This window comes from Solenopsis invicta, chromosome 6 (assembly GCF_016802725.1).
Source record: "Solenopsis invicta isolate M01_SB chromosome 6, UNIL_Sinv_3.0, whole genome shotgun sequence".
In the NCBI taxonomy this organism is placed as follows: domain Eukaryota; kingdom Metazoa; phylum Arthropoda; class Insecta; order Hymenoptera; family Formicidae; genus Solenopsis; species Solenopsis invicta.
The window spans coordinates 6,410,721-6,429,856 of NC_052669.1; the positions used below are offsets into that span (position 1 = coordinate 6,410,721).

A 19,136-nucleotide genomic window follows, 5' to 3' on the forward strand; every position below is an offset into this window, starting at 1 on the left:
TTATATCAGACCAAAATTTTTGAGAAAAATTTTTTTTGCGAATTTCTCCAATATCTCTGTGTTCTGATAGCCACCAGAAGAGTTCTAACTTTTATCATGATGGATCGAATCGCTAAAGTGAAAAACGAAAGACTTATATCAGACCAAAATTTTTGAGAAAAATTTTTTTGCGAATTTCTCCAATATCTCTGTGTTCTGATAGCCCCCAGAAGAGTTCTAACTTTTATCATGATGGATCGAATCGCTAAAGTGAAAAACGAAAGACTTATATCAGACCAAAATTTTTGAGAAAATTTTTTTTGCGAATTTCTCCAATATTTCTGTGTTCTGATAGCCCCCAGAAGAGTTCTAACTTTTATCATGATGGATCGAATCGCTAAAGTGAAAAACGAAAGACTTATATCAGACCAAAATTTTTGAGAAAAATTTTTTTGCGAATTTCTCCAATATTTCTGTGTTCTGATAGCCCCAGAAGAGTTCTAACTTTTATCATGATGGATCGAATCGCTAAAGTGAAAAACGAAAGAGCTTATATCAGACCAAAATTTTTGAGAAAAATTTTTTTTGCGAATTTCTCCAATATTTCTGTGTTCTGATAGCCCTCAGAAGAGTTCTAACTTTTATCATGATGGATCGAATCGCTAAAGTGAAAAACGAAAGACTTATATCAGTCAAACTTCGAAATTTTTGAGTAAAATTATTTTTGCGAATTTCTCCAATATCTCTGTGTTCTGATAGCCCCAGAAGAGTTCTAACTTTTATCATGATGGATCGAATCGCTAAAGTGAAAAACGAAAGAGTTATATCAGTCAAAATTCGAAATGTTTGAGTAAAACTTTTTTTGCGAATTTCTCCAATATTTCTGTGTTCTGATAGCCCCCAGAAGAGTTCTAACTTTTATCATGATGGATCGAATCGCTAAAGTGAAAAACGAAAGACTTATATCAGACCAAAATCTTTGAGAAAAACTTTTTTTGCGAATTTCTCCAATATTTCTGTGTTCTGATAGCCCCCAGAATAGTTTTAACTTTAATCATGATGGATCGAATCCCTAAAGTGAAAAACGAAAGACTTATATCAGTCAAACTTCGAAATTTTTGAGTAAAATTATTTTTGCGATTTTCTCCAATATCTATGTGTTCTGATAGCCCCCAGAAGAGTTTTAACTTTTATCATGATGGATCGAATAGCTAAAGTGAAAAACGAAAGACTTATATCAGTCAAACTTCGAAATTTTTGAGTAAAAGTATTTTTGCGAATATTCTTCAATATCTGTGTGTTCTGATACCCCCAGAAGTGTATTAACTTTTTTCATGATGGATCGAATCGCTAAAGTGAAAAACGAAAGACGTATATCAGACCAAAATTTATGAGAAAAATTTTTTTTGCGAATTTCTCCAATATTTTTGTGTTCTGATAGCCACCAGAAGAGTTCTAACTTTTATCATGATGGATCGAATCGCTAAAGTGAAAAACGAAAGACTTATATCAGACCAAAATTTTTGAGAAAAATTTTTTTTGCGAATTTCTCCAATATTTCTGTGTTCTGATAGCCACCAGAAGAGTTCTAACTTTTATCATGATGGATCGAATCGCTAAAGTGAAAAACGAAAGACTTATATCAGACCAAAATTTTTGAGAAAAATTTTTTTGCGAATTTCTCCAATATCTCTGTGTTCTGATAGCCCCCAGAAGAGTTCTAACTTTTATCATGATGGATCGAATCGCTAAAGTGAAAAACGAAAGGCTTATATCAGACCAAAATTATTGAGAAAATTTTTTTTGCGAATTTCTCCAATATTTCTGTATTCTGATAGCCCCCAGAAGAGTTCTAACTTTTATCATGATGGATCGAATCGTTAAAGTGAAAAACGAAAGACTTATATCAGACTCAAAATTTTTGAGTAAAATTTTTTTTGCGAATTTCTCCAATATTCTGTGTTTCTGATAGCCCCCAGAAGAGTTCTAACTTTTATCATGATGGATCGAATCGCTAAAGTGAAAAACGAAAGACTTATATCCAGTCAAACTTCGAAATTTTTGAGTAAAATTATTTTTGCGAATTTCTCCAATATCTCTGTGTTCTGATAGCCCCCAGAAGAGTTCTAACTTTTATCATGATGGATCGAATCGCTAAAGTGAAAAACGAAAGAGTTATATCAGTCAAAATTCGAAATGTTTGAGTAAAACTTTTTTTGCGACTTTCTCCATTATCTCTGTGTTCTGATATCCCCCAGAAGTTTTCTAAATTTTATCATGATGGATCGAATCGCTAAAGTGAAAAACGAAAGACTTATATCAGACCAAAATCTTTGAGAAAAACTTTTTTTGCAAATTTCTCCAACATTTCTGTGTTCTGATAGCCCCCAGAATAGTTTTAACTTTAATCATGATGGATCGAATCCCTAAAGTGAAAAACGAAAGACTTATATCAGTCAAACTTCGAAATTTTTGAGTAAAATTATTTTTGCGATTTTCTCCAATATCTATGTGTTCTGATAGCCCCCAGAAGAGTTCAAACTTTTATCATGATTGATCGAATCGCTAAAGTGAAAAACGAAAGACTTATATCAGTCAAACTTCGAAATTTTTGAGTAAAACGATTTTTGCGATATTCTCCAATATCTGTGTGTTCTGATAACCCCAGAAGTGTATTAACTTTTTTCATGATTGATCGAATCTCTAAAGTGAAAAACGAAAGACTTATATCAGACCAAAATTTTTGAGAAAAATTTTTTTTTCGAATTTCTCCAATATTTCTGTGTTCTGATAGCCTCCAGAAGAGTTCTAACTTTTATCATGATGGATCGAATCGCTAAAGTGAAAAACGAAAGACTTATATCAGCAACTCAAAATTTTTGAGAAAAATTTTTTTTGCGAATTTCTCCAATATCTCTGTGTTCTGATAGCCCCCAGAAGTAGTTTTAACTTTTATCATGATGGATCGAATCGCTAAAGTGAAAAACGAAAGACTTATATCAGAACAAAATTTTTGAGAAAAATTTTTTTTTCGAATTTCTCCAATATTTTTGTGTTCTGATAGCCCCCAGAAGAGTTCTAACTTTTATCATGATTGATCGAATCGCTAAAGTGAAAAACGAAAGACTTATATCAGTCAAACTTCGAAATTTTTGAGTAAAATTATTTTTGCGAATTTCTCCAATATCTGTGTGTTCTGATAGCCCCAGAAGAGTTTTAACTTTTATCATGATGGATCGAATCGCTAAAGTGAAAAACGAAAGACTTATATCAGACCAAAATTTTTGAGAAAAATTTTTTTTGCGAATTTCTCCAATATTTCTGTGTTCTGATAGCCCCCAGAAGAGTTCTAACTTTTATCATGATGGATCGAATCGCTAAAGTGAAAAACGAAAGACTTATATCAGTCAAACTTCGAAATTTTTGAGTAAAATTATTTTTGCGATATTCTCCAATATCTGTGTGTTCTGATAACCCCAGAAGTGTATTAACTTTTTTCATGATGGATCGAATCGCTAAAGTGAAAAACGAAAGACTTATATCAGACCAAAATTTTTGAGAAAAATTTTTTTGCGAATTTCTCCAATATCTGTGTGTTCTGATAGCCCCCAGAAGAGTTCTAACTTTTATCATGATGGATCGAATCGCTAAAGTGAAAAACGAAAGGCTTATATCAGACCAAAATTATTGAGAAAAATTTTTTTTGCGAATTTCTCCAATATTTCTGTGTTCTGATAGCCCCCAGAATAGTTTTAACTTTAATCATGATGGATCGAATCCCTAAAGTGAAAAACGAAAGACTTATATCCGACCAAAATTTTTGAGAAAAATTTTTTTTGCGAATTTCTTCAATATTTTTGTGTTTTGACAGCCCCCAGAAGAGTTCTAACTTTTATCATGTTTGATCGAATCGCTAAAGTGAAAAACGAAAGACTTATATCAGTCAAACTTCGAAATTTTTGAGTAAAATTATTTTTGCGATATTCTCCAATATCTGTGTGTTCTGATAACCCCAGAAGTGTATTAACTTTTTTCATGATGGATCGAATCGCTAAAGTGAAAAACGAAAGGCTTATATCAGACCAAAATTTTTGAGAAAAATTTTTTTGCGAATTTCTCCAATATTTTTGTGTTTTGACAGCCCCCAGAAGAGTTCTAACTTTTATCATGTTTGATCGAATCGCTAAAGTGAAAAACGAAAGACTTATATCAGTCAAACTTCGAAATTTTTGAGTAAAATTATTTTTGCTATATTCTCCAATATCTGTGTGTTCTGATAACCCCAGAAGTGTATTAACTTTTTTCATGATGGATCGAATCGCTAAAGTGAAAAACGAAAGGCTTATATCAGACCAAAATTTTTGAGAAAAATTTTTTTGCGAATTTCTCCAATATCTGTGTGTTCTGATAGCCCCCAGAAGAGTTCTAACTTTTATCATGATGGATCGAATCGCTAAAGTGAAAAACGAAAGGCTTACATCAGACCAAAATTTTTGAGTAAAATTATTTTTGCGATTTTCTCCAATATCTATGTGTTCTGATAGCTTTTTTTTTTTTTTTTTTGTTAACGGAGAGGAAATGCGTTACCGCATACCCCAGGCCCCGGGGGTGGCCTGGCGGTTATGTGGGGCTCTTCCCCGCCGACAACGTGTCGGCGAGGACATACCCACTAAAACCTCTCCGGGTGTCCAGCTCAGGTCCATGACTGGGGGGGACTCCGGGAACGCGTACAGCATGCTTCCGGAGCCCCCCGGACCAGGTCGGCCGAGGCCGACTCAGCACGCCGGGGGGTACCCTGGTGCCGGTCCCCCGGCAGGGCCGTAAGGCCAAGCCGGCCTAAGGTTGGGGGAGAAGGACACCAGCCCTCCCCCGCCTCTTCCCCTTGTGATGTTTACGGGGGTAAAGCCCGGGAGTCCGGCCCCCCGGCCGGATGTCCCGGGCCCCTACGCGCCGGACTAGCCCGGCGCGGCGGCATACTCTTCTCCGTGTTGGGGGGGGAGGAGGTAGGAAGGAGTTCCTTCCCCTCCCCCCACCAGCACCCCGGCGAGGCGCTAGAGGGGGAGCGATGGCGCATTGTGACGCGCGATCGCTCCCCCGGACCGTTAAGTCAGGTTTGCCTCGCCGGGCTCACTTACATGGGGAGCTGCCCTCCTCCCACGGCTGCGCGTCCCGAAAGCTGGGCCGGCAGCCGCAGGGGAGGAGGGTCGCTCCATTTCATCATTCCTGTGGCGGTCGCCGTCGTCCCTCTCCTCCGCAATAGTGGGGAGCGAGGGGGCGACCGCCACGGCTCTTCTGCCCCGCCGCCGCCCGGTGGAACTCCGGGGGCGGGGGCCGCTTCTTCTCGGTCGGGGCGGACGGGGCGGGGGCCGAGACGAAGCGTGACCCCCGTCTCCGCCGCCCCTTCTGTTCCTCGCGTCGCCTGGGGGCATACGACCCCCAGGCTGACGCTCCCGCACCTTTTCGGCCTCCTCCTTCTGCAGCATGACTCGCTCGCAGAAGGAGGAGACCGCCTTCCAGGCGCTCTCCCTGCCGACCATCTGACTGATGATGGCCGGCAGGGAGAGGTCATCTCCCACTTCGGCCCTCAAGACTCCGCGCAGCTCTTCCCACGCTGGACACTCTTCCAGCGTGTGCCGCGCGGAGTCCCGGGCGGCGCCACAGTGGTGGCACTGTGTCGTCGGCTCCCTCCTTATCCTGCACAGGTACTCACCGAAACAACCATGCCCGGTGAGCACCTGTGTCATCCTGTAGGACAAGCCGCCAAACGGGCGGCCCACCCACTCGTCCAGGTGTGGTAGGACGGCCTCCAAGATCCGAGATCCGGCCGCCGGCGGGTTGTCGATGAGGTTCCTCTTCCATGACCTCATCACCCGCCGACGGGCCCTCTCCCGTAGCAACGCGGCGGCCCTGGGGGTGACTACCCCCCCCTCAAGGCGGATGGCTTTTGTCCTGGCGTAGGTCCACGCCAGGGCATCGGCCGTGTACTCCGCCGGGGGGAGCCCCGCCAGGGCCATGATTGCCGCGTTGGGAGCGGTGCGAAACGCGCGCGTTATCCTTCGCGCCAGCCGCCGCTGCACATCGTGCAACACCTTCTTGATGCGGCGGCTGGCCAGCGCCTCGCGGAACCACACCGGGGCTCCGTACAGGGCCCCGGACATGATCGCGAGGGCGTACGCGCGTCTAGCACCCACCCTCGGATCCCGGAGGTTGGGCATCAACCCATTGAGGGCGTTCAATCTCCTGCCCAACCGCTGTGCCAGCTGGTCAAAGTGATCAGCGAAGGCCCAGCGACCATCCAGGTGCAACCCAAGGTACTTCAGGGTTGCACCCACCTGAACACGGGTGTTGTCCACCAGGACGAAGGCCTGGGGCGGTACCCCGGAGGAGCCATCGTGAAAGAATATGGCTTCTGTCTTCTCCGGGGCCACCCTCAGGCCCAGGCCTTTTATGGCACCGACGACACAGGCCACTGCCCAGTCGCCGTTGGCGACTGCTCCTCCCCAGGAGGTCCCCCCGCCACTATGAACGTGTCGTCAGCGTAGCCGACGACGTAGCAGCGTGGGGGGAGGGCCGTTCGGAGCACTTTGTCGTATGCGGCGTTCCATAGCAGGGGGCCCAACACGGACCCCTGTGGAAAGCCACATGACACGTCCCTCCGCTGCTGGAGTCCGTCTTTGTCGCGGAACTCCAGCTCCCTATCCCGGAAATAGTCCTGAACGATGGCGACGAGGTAGGGCGGCAGGCGAAAGTACTCGCTCAGCGCCGCCACCACCTCGCCCCAGGGGAGACTATTAAAGGCGTTGGCGATATCCAGGGATATCGCCAACGCCACCATCCCGTCCCCCGTTAGGGATTCCGAGAGGGACCGAACCTGACGTATCGCGTCAATTGTCGATCGCGCCTCTCGGAACCCGTATTCTTTGGGGGACAGTTCAGGACCATTCCGGGCCATATGCCGGATGATGCGGTTAGCGATTATTCGCTCGAAGATCTTACCCGCATCATCCAGCATTCAGAGGGGCCTGTACGCGGAGGGACTCTCCGCGGGCTTGCCCTCCTTTTTAAGGAGGACAAGCCGGGCCCTCTTCCACCTCCTGGGGAAGGTGCCTTCCCGGAGGCACTTCGTGTACGTGGCACGAAGTGCCTCCCCTACGATAGGCGATGCCCGGGCCCAGATTTTGGCATAGATGCCATCCGGCCCGGGCGCCTTCGCTTTTTTGCCAGTTATTCGGGCGAAGGCCGCGACCATTTCGTGCCTGGACACCTCCAGTTCTTCCGACCATCCTGGGGGAGGGCCGGACTTTTCCGGGATATCCCTTCCCCGGGTGGGGAACAGTGTGTTCACCACCCTTTGGAGGAACTGGGGGTCCAGCGTCTCCGAGACTGGAGGCACCCATGGGCGAAGCCTTTTCATCACTATACAGTATGGCCTGCCCCATGGGTCGCGATCCAGCTCGGAGATCATATCCTCCCAGGCCGCGGCCTTCGCCCGAGCTATGGCGGTCCTCAGGGCCTTTCTGGCATCCCTGAGGACCGCCGTGGCGTTTGTCAACGCTTCCTCCATGCCCCGTCGCTTGGCGCGCGTGTGCGCCCGCCTGGCGGCCACGGTAGCTCGCCTTAGTTCGGCGAGCTCCGCGGACCACCAGTAGGCGGCGCGGCGCGCCATAGGTCTGCTGCGGGGCATGGAGGCGTCGCAGGCACGCGACATAATCTCACAGAGGCGCTCCGCCTCCTCCTCGGCGGCGAGGTCAGCTCCTCCCTCCGGCCAAGTGGAGGCGAGGAGGCTGACCTCGAGGGCTTCTAGGTCGAGTTTCCTCAGAACCCATCGATTCCTATCCCGGGTGCGGCGGCGTTGCTCTCGCACCTCCGTGGGGGGGGAGACCAGCTCCATGGAGATAAGTCTATGATCAGACGTCTCTCCGAGGGAGCCGGTCTCCACCATCCATCCCTGGACCCTGTTTAGGGCCTCGGGGGAGGCCCATGTCACGTATTACCATGTACCTATACGTATTACCGTACATATACCATGGCCTTTAGCTCCTTCTTCGCAGCGGCTTGAATCTCTTCTATCGACTCGAAACGGTGATTCGTGATTTTTTAACCAAAAACTCGACTAATATCGTTCCACAACCACCGTATTCACCTGATTTGGCTCCATGCGACTTCTGGCTATTCAGCAAACTCAAGCGGCCGCTCCGGGGACACCGTTTCGCTGCGAAGAAGGAGCTAAAGGCCATTCCTAAAATCGATTATTACAACTGTTTCGAAGATTGGAAAATCCGTTGGAATAAGTGTATTATATCAGGGGGGATTACTTTGAAGGGGACGAAATTGATTTGCAAGAATAAATAAAGAATTTTCGAAATAAATGCAATGTCACCTTACTTTTTGGACACAGTAGTACAAATTGCGTCACTGCTTCGTTTGAAGTTTTTAATAAAGAATCAAATTCTTTCATATTATTTATTGTGGCCAACGGTAATAATTCCACAATCAAACTGTCATCACTATCCAATGGTTTTAATCCAATGGGTGTAATGCTTTTGATAACATTTTCTAGTTTTATTTGTCGTTGTTTTATGTCCTTGAGAGTTAAATTTGATGCTGCTTGCATTTGTAAGAGTTGCTGTAGGCAGCCTGCAACATCATCAACAATATTCCATTTATATAAAAGTACTTAAAACGAGTGCTACATAAAATATAAATAGTGCAAGAATTATTTACGTTTTATATGAGAAATATCGTCATTCTTCTGCTGTAGAGCTTGTTGAGCACGCAATGGAGACACAAAATCTGAAATATTTCAATAAATTTATTATATCCAGTAATTATATACATTTACAAGTAATTAATCTTTCTTATAAATGTATGTCGTACTTATTACGGGTACATCTTGCCAAGTTTCCTTAAATCCTGAAGATTGATTGTCTTGTTCTGAAAATGTATACATCAATATTTTATTTTTAGTTTTTTAATACATATATTGCTTGTAAATAGTAAGAAATAAAAAGTTTTAATTATGCATGTGTACATGAACGCATCCCAGTGAAAACAACGTGGTAAAAATGATGTCAAAGTGACATGAAATTGATGAGGAGTATGATGTGAAAATGAGTTATCAAAATGAAGACATGCTTCTGTACCACGTGTCACAATTTCGAATCACGAAACATTTCACCTTTTATTAGCTATCAATAAGTGCTAAATGTCTCAGAAAATTCTGGATCCCAAAAACCTTTAAAAAGATTATATTTATTGCACATATGTATATGTATGACCTAAAAGAATGATAATAAAATAAACTATTACACCTTCTGGTGTCTTTGGTCGCTCAAATCTGTCCCGATGTCGCGAGCATTGATTCTTCCGCTTTTGCAATTTTTCTTTAGACAATTTCAAAGTCTGATAATACTAAAACTCAAATGTCATGAATTACTTTTTTATGAAAATATTTATATTTATTTATTTATATTTATTTTTTGATTTATATTTATAATCATTTATATTTATTTATTTATTCATATCTCATAACTATATTGTTATTAATATTGCATTACTTCTCTGCATTCCCAGCAATCCGAGCCTTTTAACTTTGCTCTATCAGCTTTACATCGCATGTTAAGCTGCTTTGAAACGTCCTTTCTTTTTGACCTTCTGTAAATAACGTTTTTATTAAATATAAAAGCAACTTACATTAACACAATTATTAAATGATATTTACACATTAAACTTTTCCAATATCGTTTTTTTTTCTTGTGGCTTGTTTTCTGTGTCATCCAAATTGAAATTATTTATTTTATTCGTTAATGGTTGATCTTCATTTTGGACTTTAATAAATTTTTTAATTTGAATATCGGTCTTCTTATGCACTTTTATTGGTGAAAGATAATTTATGTTAACTTTATCTTTTAATGTATTAACATTTTCCATTTGCGTAGAAATATGTGTAGGCGAAGGATATAATGAAAAATCTAAACGTTTTACAGGAATTTTCCTCTTCAATTTCAAACACTGTTTGACTTTAGATGCAACACTTCTTTGCATAGGACTGGCTTCTATCACTTCATCTTCATCGGTTTCAGTAGTGTTGTTGACTAGTGTTGTATCACTATTTTTAGCAACAGTTGCATTTGCATTATTCTTGACTGAATGAAATGCAAGTCGAGATCTCTTCCTTAAATATCGTCTACAGTCTAGCATTGATGGACTTTTATTTTCGTCGGTATTTTTGTACAAAGATTCATTTGCATCTGATGCAATTTCCGTATCGGAAGCAAATTCTAATAATGGGCTACTATTGCTTTCTTGTATATTACCGTTATTTAACTGTGATATCGTTTCATCCTTTGTTTTTTTACAAGGTGTATTAACTATAATTTAGAGTAAAAAATTGCTACAAAATCACATATACATATATATAATGATTAAGAGATAAATTAAAATATTTTCAACGTAGATTAATGAATTTACACATAAAACGGTTAAATGACGGTTTTGACATCATTTTGAGTACGCTGTTTTGATTGGGATATACGCATTTTTTTTTATTGCTTTAAAAAATACTTTGAACCTTCTAGAATGAGTTAAAAAAAGTCTTATGTCTGTTACAAAATTTTTTGTGTGAAATTTCGCGCTCTTTCTTAAGCGTGTCGGGCTGCTCCAAAACGACTACCTACGGCACATCGATACCTGCTCGAAGGGTACAGCCTAATGACTTACCTTCTGATTTTGAAGTGAAAAAGAAAGAGTGCATTGATCACGTGCAAAAGAGAATGGGCACTCGTTTGCGAAATTTAAAAAAAAATGTAAAAGGCCTCGGAGGAAAAGGTAAATTAACTGCTAAATTAATTGACGAGCTTACAATATATTATGGTTTAGCGATACGGCGGAATCCAAACTCCGTGAAAAATATGAAAAATGATATTTGGGCAACCTTATTTCATAAAATGTCAACCGATGAAAATCCGCAACACGAGAAGTGCTCGGAGTCTTGGTGCGACTGGAAAAAGGCACAAGCAGCAAATTCCTTGGCTACTTACCATCATAAGCCGCCACTACCGAAGGAAATTTTTGAAGCTATCAAACCTATTTACGAGGAGCTGAGCCGTGATGATTTGCTAAATCGTTGCTTGGGAGGCTACACTCAAAATAGCAACGAAAGTTTCAATGCTGCTGTATGGAACTTGGCGCCAAAATCTTACTCAAGCGGCAAAAAAGTATTATGTGCAGCAACTGATATTGCTGTGTGCACCTTCAATGACGGTTTGACTAACATTTTACGAATTATGCAAGTTTTGGAGATGGATATCGGCTACCAAGCATACAATTTTTGCCTTGAAGCCAATGCGACAAGGATCGAGCACTCCGAGCGGGCTTTGACAGATGCAGCAAAGAAGGCACGCACCAGCACAAAATCGTCGCGGAAAGAAAATGAGGAACAATACTTGAGCAAAGAAGGGATGCTTTACGGTCCTGGGATAGCAGACTAATGGTAAAAAATTTCAAACAGTCACATTTTTCATTTTGTCCCGTCTAAAACACGTCTCTAAGCTTTAAACGCGTTTTTCTCAAAACATGGTTTTTTAAAACGGCACGCAGCATAACTCAAACAATTTTCATTCTTTCCACTCCAAATTTTAACCACTTCTTTAAAATAACATTTCGAAGAGAAACACGTACGGAATTTTCGATAAGTTGATTAGAACATTATTTATTGACAAATATGTGACCGTTTTTTCCGTCAAAAATTGAAATTTTTTTTTAAATGCGTGCCAATTACTCAAAAATAAATATTTCTCAAATTCCGTACGTGTTTCTCTAGCTATACTCATGTAGATTAAGAAAAAATTTTTTGTTTTGTTCCAGATAAATCTCTACGATGGTTCTGCTGCGTGCCGCAAACCCCTAAAAAATAAACACGTCTCACGACAGTGGCTATAGCGTCGCCATTTTTTAATATTTTTTAATAAAAAAATTTTTACAAACACTTAAAAACATGTTTAATAACATCCTTAAATATTATTTTCTTCTTACTTTTCCTTCCATGCAAAAAAAATTCACAAAAAAACGCTTTATTTGGGCCGTCTACAGTGGTGTTACCACATAAAACGGTTAAATGACGGTTTTGACATCATTTTGAGTACGCTGTTTTCATTGGGATATACGCATAACACACACAAAATGTACGTAATATTGATAATATACCTTGTGACGTTGGAATTTCATCGTTATTATGTTCCTCGTTAGTAGATTCATCGTTATTATAGTCGTCGCTATTATATTCATCGTTATTATGTTCATCGTTATTAGATTCATCGTTATTGTATTCATCGTTATTATAGTCGTCGCTATTATATTCATCGTTATATTCTACATCAGAAGGTTCGCGGTCATCAAACAACAATGGTGACTTATTCCTACAGACAATAGTGCTCGTATTGGCGTTTCTATCCCCTTGTGACATTTTATTACGTTCATCGTTTGATCCTTTATTAAATGATTTCGAGCTCTCAGGATGTGATAGTGGTTTAGCAACACCAGTGTTGTTCGTTTTGAGTCGTTTTGCTACAAAAAATTAAAACATAAATTATATGTATAAATTATATGACACACATGTATATAATTTATTACATATAATTAATGTTATATTGATAACATACCTTGTTGTGACGTTGTAACTTGTCTATATTCGCGGTTTGCTCCTTTTTCAGATAAGCCAAAATTTTCAGGGCACGATGGTGGCCTAGAAGTAACAATGTCGACTTGTTTTTCTGCAAAAATTAATACATTTCATATAACTGCGTTACAAATAAAAATAAAAACATAATGAGTACTACTAACAATTTAAATTAATATTTTTAGTTACAATAAGTTATTATTCAGCACAAATGGTATACATATTTAGCTTAGCATAAATGGTATACAAATACACGAATCGCGAAAACGCACATAATGTAGCGACAGCCTAACGAGATCAGGACATTGACAAATACTTGTGCAGTATTTAAAACAAAGACAAAAACATTTATAATGTAAACGTGATATGTAGTAAAGATATATTATTGATACAAATACGTACTTTTTACATACTTTCGAGGTTTGTTTGTTGAGCACTCTTCTGCGTCACTACTGAAACGATTATATGGAACATGTGGCCTTTGTCCTCTTCCTAACCGGTCTTCATCGGTCGTCTGATATTGTGAATCTGCTGCATGTTTTCGTGCTGATTCAAGAGATGCTAAAGAATAAAAGAAAAAGTCTGTATAATGACACACATATAAAATCGAGAGACACAATATGATAAATATAGCGCGAGACAACCCCATATATCTATACGCGAACCGGCCACTCACGAGTAGGAACTTATTAATAACGACTGAACCGATCAAGTTCTAAGTATTAGGCTCCACTATACTTACTGCACAATTTTACGACGTTTATTTTATAAGTGGCCCATGTTTTATAATCCGGACTTTCACAGTTTGCAATCATCTACGGACAGTTTGATGTTCTAGGCGGCCACCAGCACTGCGAGTCATCTTCTTTAAGCCATGTTATTGGTATTTCTGAATATGTTTGGTCTGCGGGGAACTGTTCAACCGCATAATTGTAATTCGACATTCTTGCCTTGCGATCTGTAAAAAGGATTATAATATTTACATTAATATACATAACATCCACCCAAAATTAAGGTTTTACTAAACACTTTTACACCGAAATACCAACCTTTTGATAACCTTCAGAATCCAAGATATCAAAATCTGCACGGTATTTAACATGGAAAACGAAAGTTCAAATTAAAGTACAAAATTGTTACGAAGTTATAACATTAAAACATATTACAATAAACTTGTACTGCACCTAATCATTAGTAAGAGGAAGCGGTATTGTAACATAAGAATCAACTTCATCAAGATATTTCACTTTAAAACATTTCATTTGTATTCGTGTTACTGGAATTGTTATAATGTCAAATGTAGTAGTGTTTGATAATAGAAATATGCCAAGCTTTCTCGAATCGCACGGTGCAGTAAAAAACGATTTTGGATTTATAAAACGTTTTACACGGGTACATAACACCCGATTTTGTTGAAATATATCAAAAATAAAAACCACCGAGTTATCATCGAGAAAAGCACAATTGTCACTTTTATTTATTCCAATCTTGAAACATTTAAATTGTAAATAAGAAATGTCCTTATTATCTGATTGATGTTTATAAACTACAATTGGATATTGCATCGTGTGATTGAGCGGCTGGATTGGTACTTGTAATTCTTCAAAGATTCGATTTGATAATTCTTGTAATGGTTTTCCAGATTGATGTAACTTCTTTTTAATTTTTTGCATATGATTTTCAAATTTAAAGCAGCTAAAATTGTCTAAACAACCAAAAGTTTTTACATCGTTGGCAAGATGAACGAGATTATGAACATTGTATGACAAATATTCATTACCATAAATATTTCCATAATTGGAAACAAACCATACTAATAGAGAATTTGCATAAGCATTAAATGATATACATAATTGCGGATCGCTTAATATCCTTATAGCAACACTAAGAGAGACAAAATGATCGTAAAGTATCGGTCGCATTATTGATTTCATAATAACAATTCCAGTATACATTAAGAATTGACGAAACTCTGTAGCTTTCCATCTGTCCAGATCATGTAAACTTCTTGGTTTTCTGGCAAATTCAGATGGAATACAGGACTTAATCGCAATTAGATAATTCGAAACTGAATTTACACCTTCTGCTGACAATCTAATATTTTTGTTGCCTTTAACCCATAATTGCAGCAATCTTTTCATGACACCTAAACAAACTAAATGCATATAATCCAGTGGAATTTGTAAAACCATATCAATTAATAATTTTTCTAATATAGAATTACCTATGTGATGTTCAATGTGAATTCGATTTCTAAATGTTTCGTTTGTACGTAAAGTACAATCAATTTCAGGAAAAATGACTCTATTGTTGAAAAAATCGCCTTCTTGTACACATCTAGAACATGAAAAATATCCAGTATGACTTTTGGTATATTTAATAAATGATCTAGCCGGAGCGTCACATACTATTGCATTAATAACAACCGTATATGTTTCATTGCAAACAGTTATACCACGTTGAGAAAGTTCAATAAATTCATTTACAAAATCAGAAAGAAATTCATTAGCATCACTAGGCTTGCGCATACCATGATATACTCCAATTATGAAAGGCACTGTATAAACATCAATTTCCTCAATGGATGCCATAATAGGCCAAAATTGGCTGCCAGAACTCTTGGACATTGGCAAACCGTCTACATTTACATTTAATTTTATTTCTTTTGCTTTCAAAAATTTGTGACATATTTTTATGGATCGCTCCAGAGCAAAATAAAGGCCAAAGTGTATATAGTGACCATTATCTATAACTTTAAAATTTACAGACGCATTTCGTGGGGTTTGAAGTAAAAGTCTAACATCACTAGGTAATTCTACATGACCGTGTTTTCTTAGAATCAGAAGTAATTTGTTAGCACTGTTATGTGAAATATTATCTTCTATTATTAATCTGTGTAAATCTGTTCGTAAAGTCGTTTCATCCATACAATCTTCCAATGTCACAGGAGTGTCATTTTGTGATTCAATATGTTCTTCATATTCGCTTTCTACATGAGACTGTGATTCTAATGCATCTAATCCGTTTAGATCTGTCGGCAATGTATCATTTCTATAAGATATACAACCAATATTTACTGCTTCATCTACCGATTCATCTACCGCTTCATCTACTGCTTCAAGTGCTATGTTCCGAATAATTGATTGCAACAAAGGAGGATCTTCATGACAATGTAATTGATAATTTATTAACTGCTCCTTTCGTCTCCTAGATAAATACCGTATATCCTTTGGCATGATGCAGTTGTGGTCACTCACAGATAAAATGCTAAACAAATATTACATTACGTTCAAAAAAAAAAGAAAAAAACAGTTTAAAATAATTATAATGTTTAAATTCATAATTTTTCAATTTAAGATTAAAGAATCACACAATTACTATCAATTTCATAGTATAATAAAATTATTTAAAAATTACTTTTAACAAGTTATATTGTATAGACAGCATTAATCATACAAAAATTATAAGAATCATATATAATAATACATGTCGCTCGTATTTTCATAAACGTCAGTAACAAGAGAACGAGCCAATAACGAGCAATAAATAAGGTTGTTTAAATTACATCTATTTTCATATTACAAGTAATGATTATAAAAACTATACGAATTTTGACGCAGATATACGATGGATAGGCAAATACAATACAAAGATCTTCGTCACGAACAACGGATACTAGCATGCATTTATGAGATAAGGAAATAATAGTTGCGACAATATTATAAAAACGCTTTTTCGACTCGATGTGAAACTTTGACTCCGTAGTTAATTTATGTATTTATAATTAGAGCGGCAGAAGAAGGCCTATAGTGAAGCAGAAACTAGTTCCGCGTTACTTATTTACTTGTAATATGAAAATAGATGTAATTTGAACAACCTTATTTATTGCTCGTTATTGGCCCGTTCTCTTGTTACTAACGTTTATAAGAATCATATTTCATATTATTTTTAAGCATTTTTTACTGTTTATACATGTATAAATTTTATATTTATACATGTATAAATAATAAAAAATGCTTAAAAATAATATGAAATATGATTCTTATAATTTTTATAATATATACATATAATTTATGTAAAGCTTCTTTTATGTGTGTATATATGCACACATAAAAGAAGCTTTACATAAATTATATGTATAATTATACATATATAAATAATTTAAAATGTTTAAAAATATTATTATCACCAAATTATATGTGCAATAATGTGCACAACGTGTTCTAATCTATAATAGCGAATACATACCTTTAAGTTATCTAGCTCTCGTACGAGAGCGAATCAAAGCCACGTCCTCGACTCTCTTGCCGGCGTCGCGTCCTTTCACGAGCGACGGGACGTTGCGCGCACGAGACACCCGCGAACACGGTTCACGATCACGATCTCCCACGGACGAGCGCGGGTCTTTACCTTTAAGTTATCTAGCTCTCGTACGAGAGCGAATCAAAGCCACGTCCTCGACTCTCTTGCCGGCGTCGCGTCCTTTCACGAGCGACGGGACGTTGCGCGCACGAGACACCCGCGAACACGGTTCACGATCACGATCTCCCACGGACGAGCGCGGGTCTTCAATCAGTAATCGTGGCACGAATATAATAGCACTAGCGGAAGCGGAAATAAGAAACCGCGAACTTGCGCGCGCCGCTATGGCGCATGCTATCGAAGTTATATAATTCCGGCGGTAATTGAAATTATGTTATATAATATTTATATAATATCAACGCAACCGTTGTTGTATAACACGTATATATAACAGTTGTATTAATGTGCATTTATTATAACATATAAATAACGGAGCAACATAATAGTTTTATAACCTAGTTATATTATAATAATAAAGTAAAGTTATATAATTGTTATGCTACTCTAGTATAACACCTGTTATATTATCTGTTACTCCCAGGTTATATAACAATTATATTTGGTGTTTGCTGGGTTGCCATCTAATTGATATAATTTCCATCATCTCATTCTTTCCATAATTGCATTCTTTCCATCAATGCCATCCAATGGGATGGCCTATTTTTCATCTTTTCCATCATTGTCATTATTGCCATCGTTGCCATCATTGTCATCCCATTTTCACCATTGCCATTATTATTACGCCATTGCCGCCACTGCCGACATTGCCACCATTTTTATTATTGCCATCATTGCCATTTTTTTGATAACATTTCCATGCATTTGATAACATTTCATTGCTTTCATTTCATTTTGCGATTCTATTTCCATATTGCCATTCCATTGCCATCATTAACATCGAGAACATTGTCATAATTGCCATCATTTCCATCATTGCCGTCATTGCCGTCAGGCTATATATATTGTCATTGTCATCATTTCCATTATTGCCATTCCATTAACATCATTGCATTCATTCCAATATTTCCATCCCATTGCTATCCCATTTCCATCATTTCCACAATTGCCATCAATTAATATCGAGAAGAATTTGATTAAAATCCGTTACTTTACTGATTAACACTTTAATACCTTATATCGTATATTATTATATAATTCGTTATTAATTTTTTTTGTAAAGTTTTGATTAATCTTTACGTGATATTTCGTAAAAAACTGTTGAAAGGTTGTATTAAAATCAGATCAATAATCTTCACGTTTGTAAGTTAGAGAATAAAAATAATACTCAAGTATCCATATATTTCATTGATTTTTATTACATTATTATTATTATTATTATTATTATTATTATTTATTGTGCCATATTAATCGCGCGTATTGTCATTTGTAAATCATGCGTATGCATGTATATGCCATTGTAACATAATAAAAAAAGAGTGGGCGCTTTCTAGTCTCTCTACGTCCCTGCGCAGAAATCGTCCGAAATCTTCTTTCTGAATTTTACGGCCTAAACGTAGCAGGGAAAACGTGATGGGTCGAGAGGGGAGTGAAGAGGAGGGTATCCATAGAGATAACATCGCCGCTTGCTCCATGTCTATCACCGCGATGCTTTCTCTCTCTAACTGAAGGCCTAAACAATTAAAGGACAATCACGTTAAAAGAGAAAGAGAGAAAGAGTGAGAGAGAGAGAGAGAGTTGCGTCAAGATTTAAAAAAATTAAAAAAGCTAATTTTTTCAAAAGCATAATTTGAAGACATTTAAATAATAAAGAATTATGTAAAAATAAAAAGATGGTATATTTATTCGTGGAAAGACATTTATTTCTTCTTCATCGTATGATGCGATGTTAATTACAATTATTTTTTAAGTACTGGGTAAAATGAATGTTTCTTTATTAAAGAACCAAATTCTCTCTGTTACTATTAAACATCTTTTTTAAGTAAAAATATGATTGTGCAAAATATGGACATAAACGTATTGATATGTATTAATATCAATGTTAATGTAAATAATTCAGACTAAAATAAATAAAAAATTACGCGAAAGTAGACGTAATTAATCATTTGTGCACATTCTCGACCCCTGTTCTGGATGCAACATACGCGATACGCGTCAGTTT

At 38.3% G+C, this 19,136-nt stretch overlaps 2 protein-coding genes across 12 annotated transcripts; one reads left to right on the top strand and one right to left on the bottom strand.

Annotated features, from left to right (window-relative positions):
• Window positions 1-8,289: 8,289 nt before the first annotated feature.
• LOC120358126 (protein PFC0760c-like) lies at window positions 8,290-17,405 on the bottom strand. 11 transcript variants are annotated; one of them, XM_039450893.1, is made up of 13 exons: window positions 16,904-17,405; window positions 15,875-15,922; window positions 13,705-13,739; window positions 13,398-13,613; window positions 13,069-13,216; window positions 12,639-12,749; window positions 12,184-12,543; window positions 9,701-10,349; window positions 9,537-9,633; window positions 9,291-9,390; window positions 8,857-8,913; window positions 8,704-8,772; window positions 8,290-8,616 (listed from the first exon to the last, which is right to left on the bottom strand). In XM_039450893.1, the coding sequence occupies exons 5-13, from the start codon at window positions 13,127-13,129 to the stop codon at window positions 8,291-8,293; spliced, it is 1,830 nt and encodes a 609-aa protein (XP_039306827.1). In that variant the 5' UTR covers window positions 13,130-13,216; window positions 13,398-13,613; window positions 13,705-13,739; window positions 15,875-15,922; window positions 16,904-17,405; the 3' UTR covers window position 8,290. The 11 variants fall into 11 exon arrangements, 10 of the variants coding, with proteins under 10 accessions (XP_039306827.1, XP_039306821.1, XP_039306818.1 ...); XM_039450887.1 differs by having other exon boundaries at window positions 13,058-13,216; window positions 16,904-17,395; XM_039450884.1 differs by lacking the exons at window positions 15,875-15,922; window positions 16,904-17,405 and adding exons at window positions 14,880-14,992; window positions 15,733-15,871 and having other exon boundaries at window positions 13,058-13,216; window positions 13,705-14,810.
• On the top strand, window positions 10,523-11,973 carry LOC120358127. Its single transcript, XM_039450896.1, has 2 exons — window positions 10,523-11,470; window positions 11,845-11,973. Exon 1 carries the CDS (start codon window positions 10,752-10,754, stop codon window positions 11,466-11,468), a length of 717 nt encoding a protein of 238 aa, XP_039306830.1. The 5' UTR covers window positions 10,523-10,751; the 3' UTR covers window positions 11,469-11,470; window positions 11,845-11,973.
• Window positions 17,406-19,136: the final 1,731 nt, after the last annotated feature.

Bases quoted from the DNA above. Each gene is read 5' to 3' on its own strand.
- LOC120358127 (XM_039450896.1), top strand. From the start codon at position 10,752: ATGGGCACTCGTTTGCGAAATTTAAAAAAAAATGTAAAAGGCCTCGGA.
- LOC120358126 (XM_039450889.1), bottom strand. From the start codon at position 13,470: ATGATTGCAAACTGTGAAAGTCCGGATTATAAAACATGGGCCACTTAT. The intron at 12,544-12,638 runs GTATGTTATCAA...AATTTTTTGTAG, and splicing joins AGTTACAACGTCACAACAAG to CAAAACGACTCAAAACGAAC. The intron at 9,634-9,700 runs GTAAATATCATT...CGTTATTTACAG, and splicing joins ATATTGGAAAAGTTTAATGT to AAGGTCAAAAAGAAAGGACG.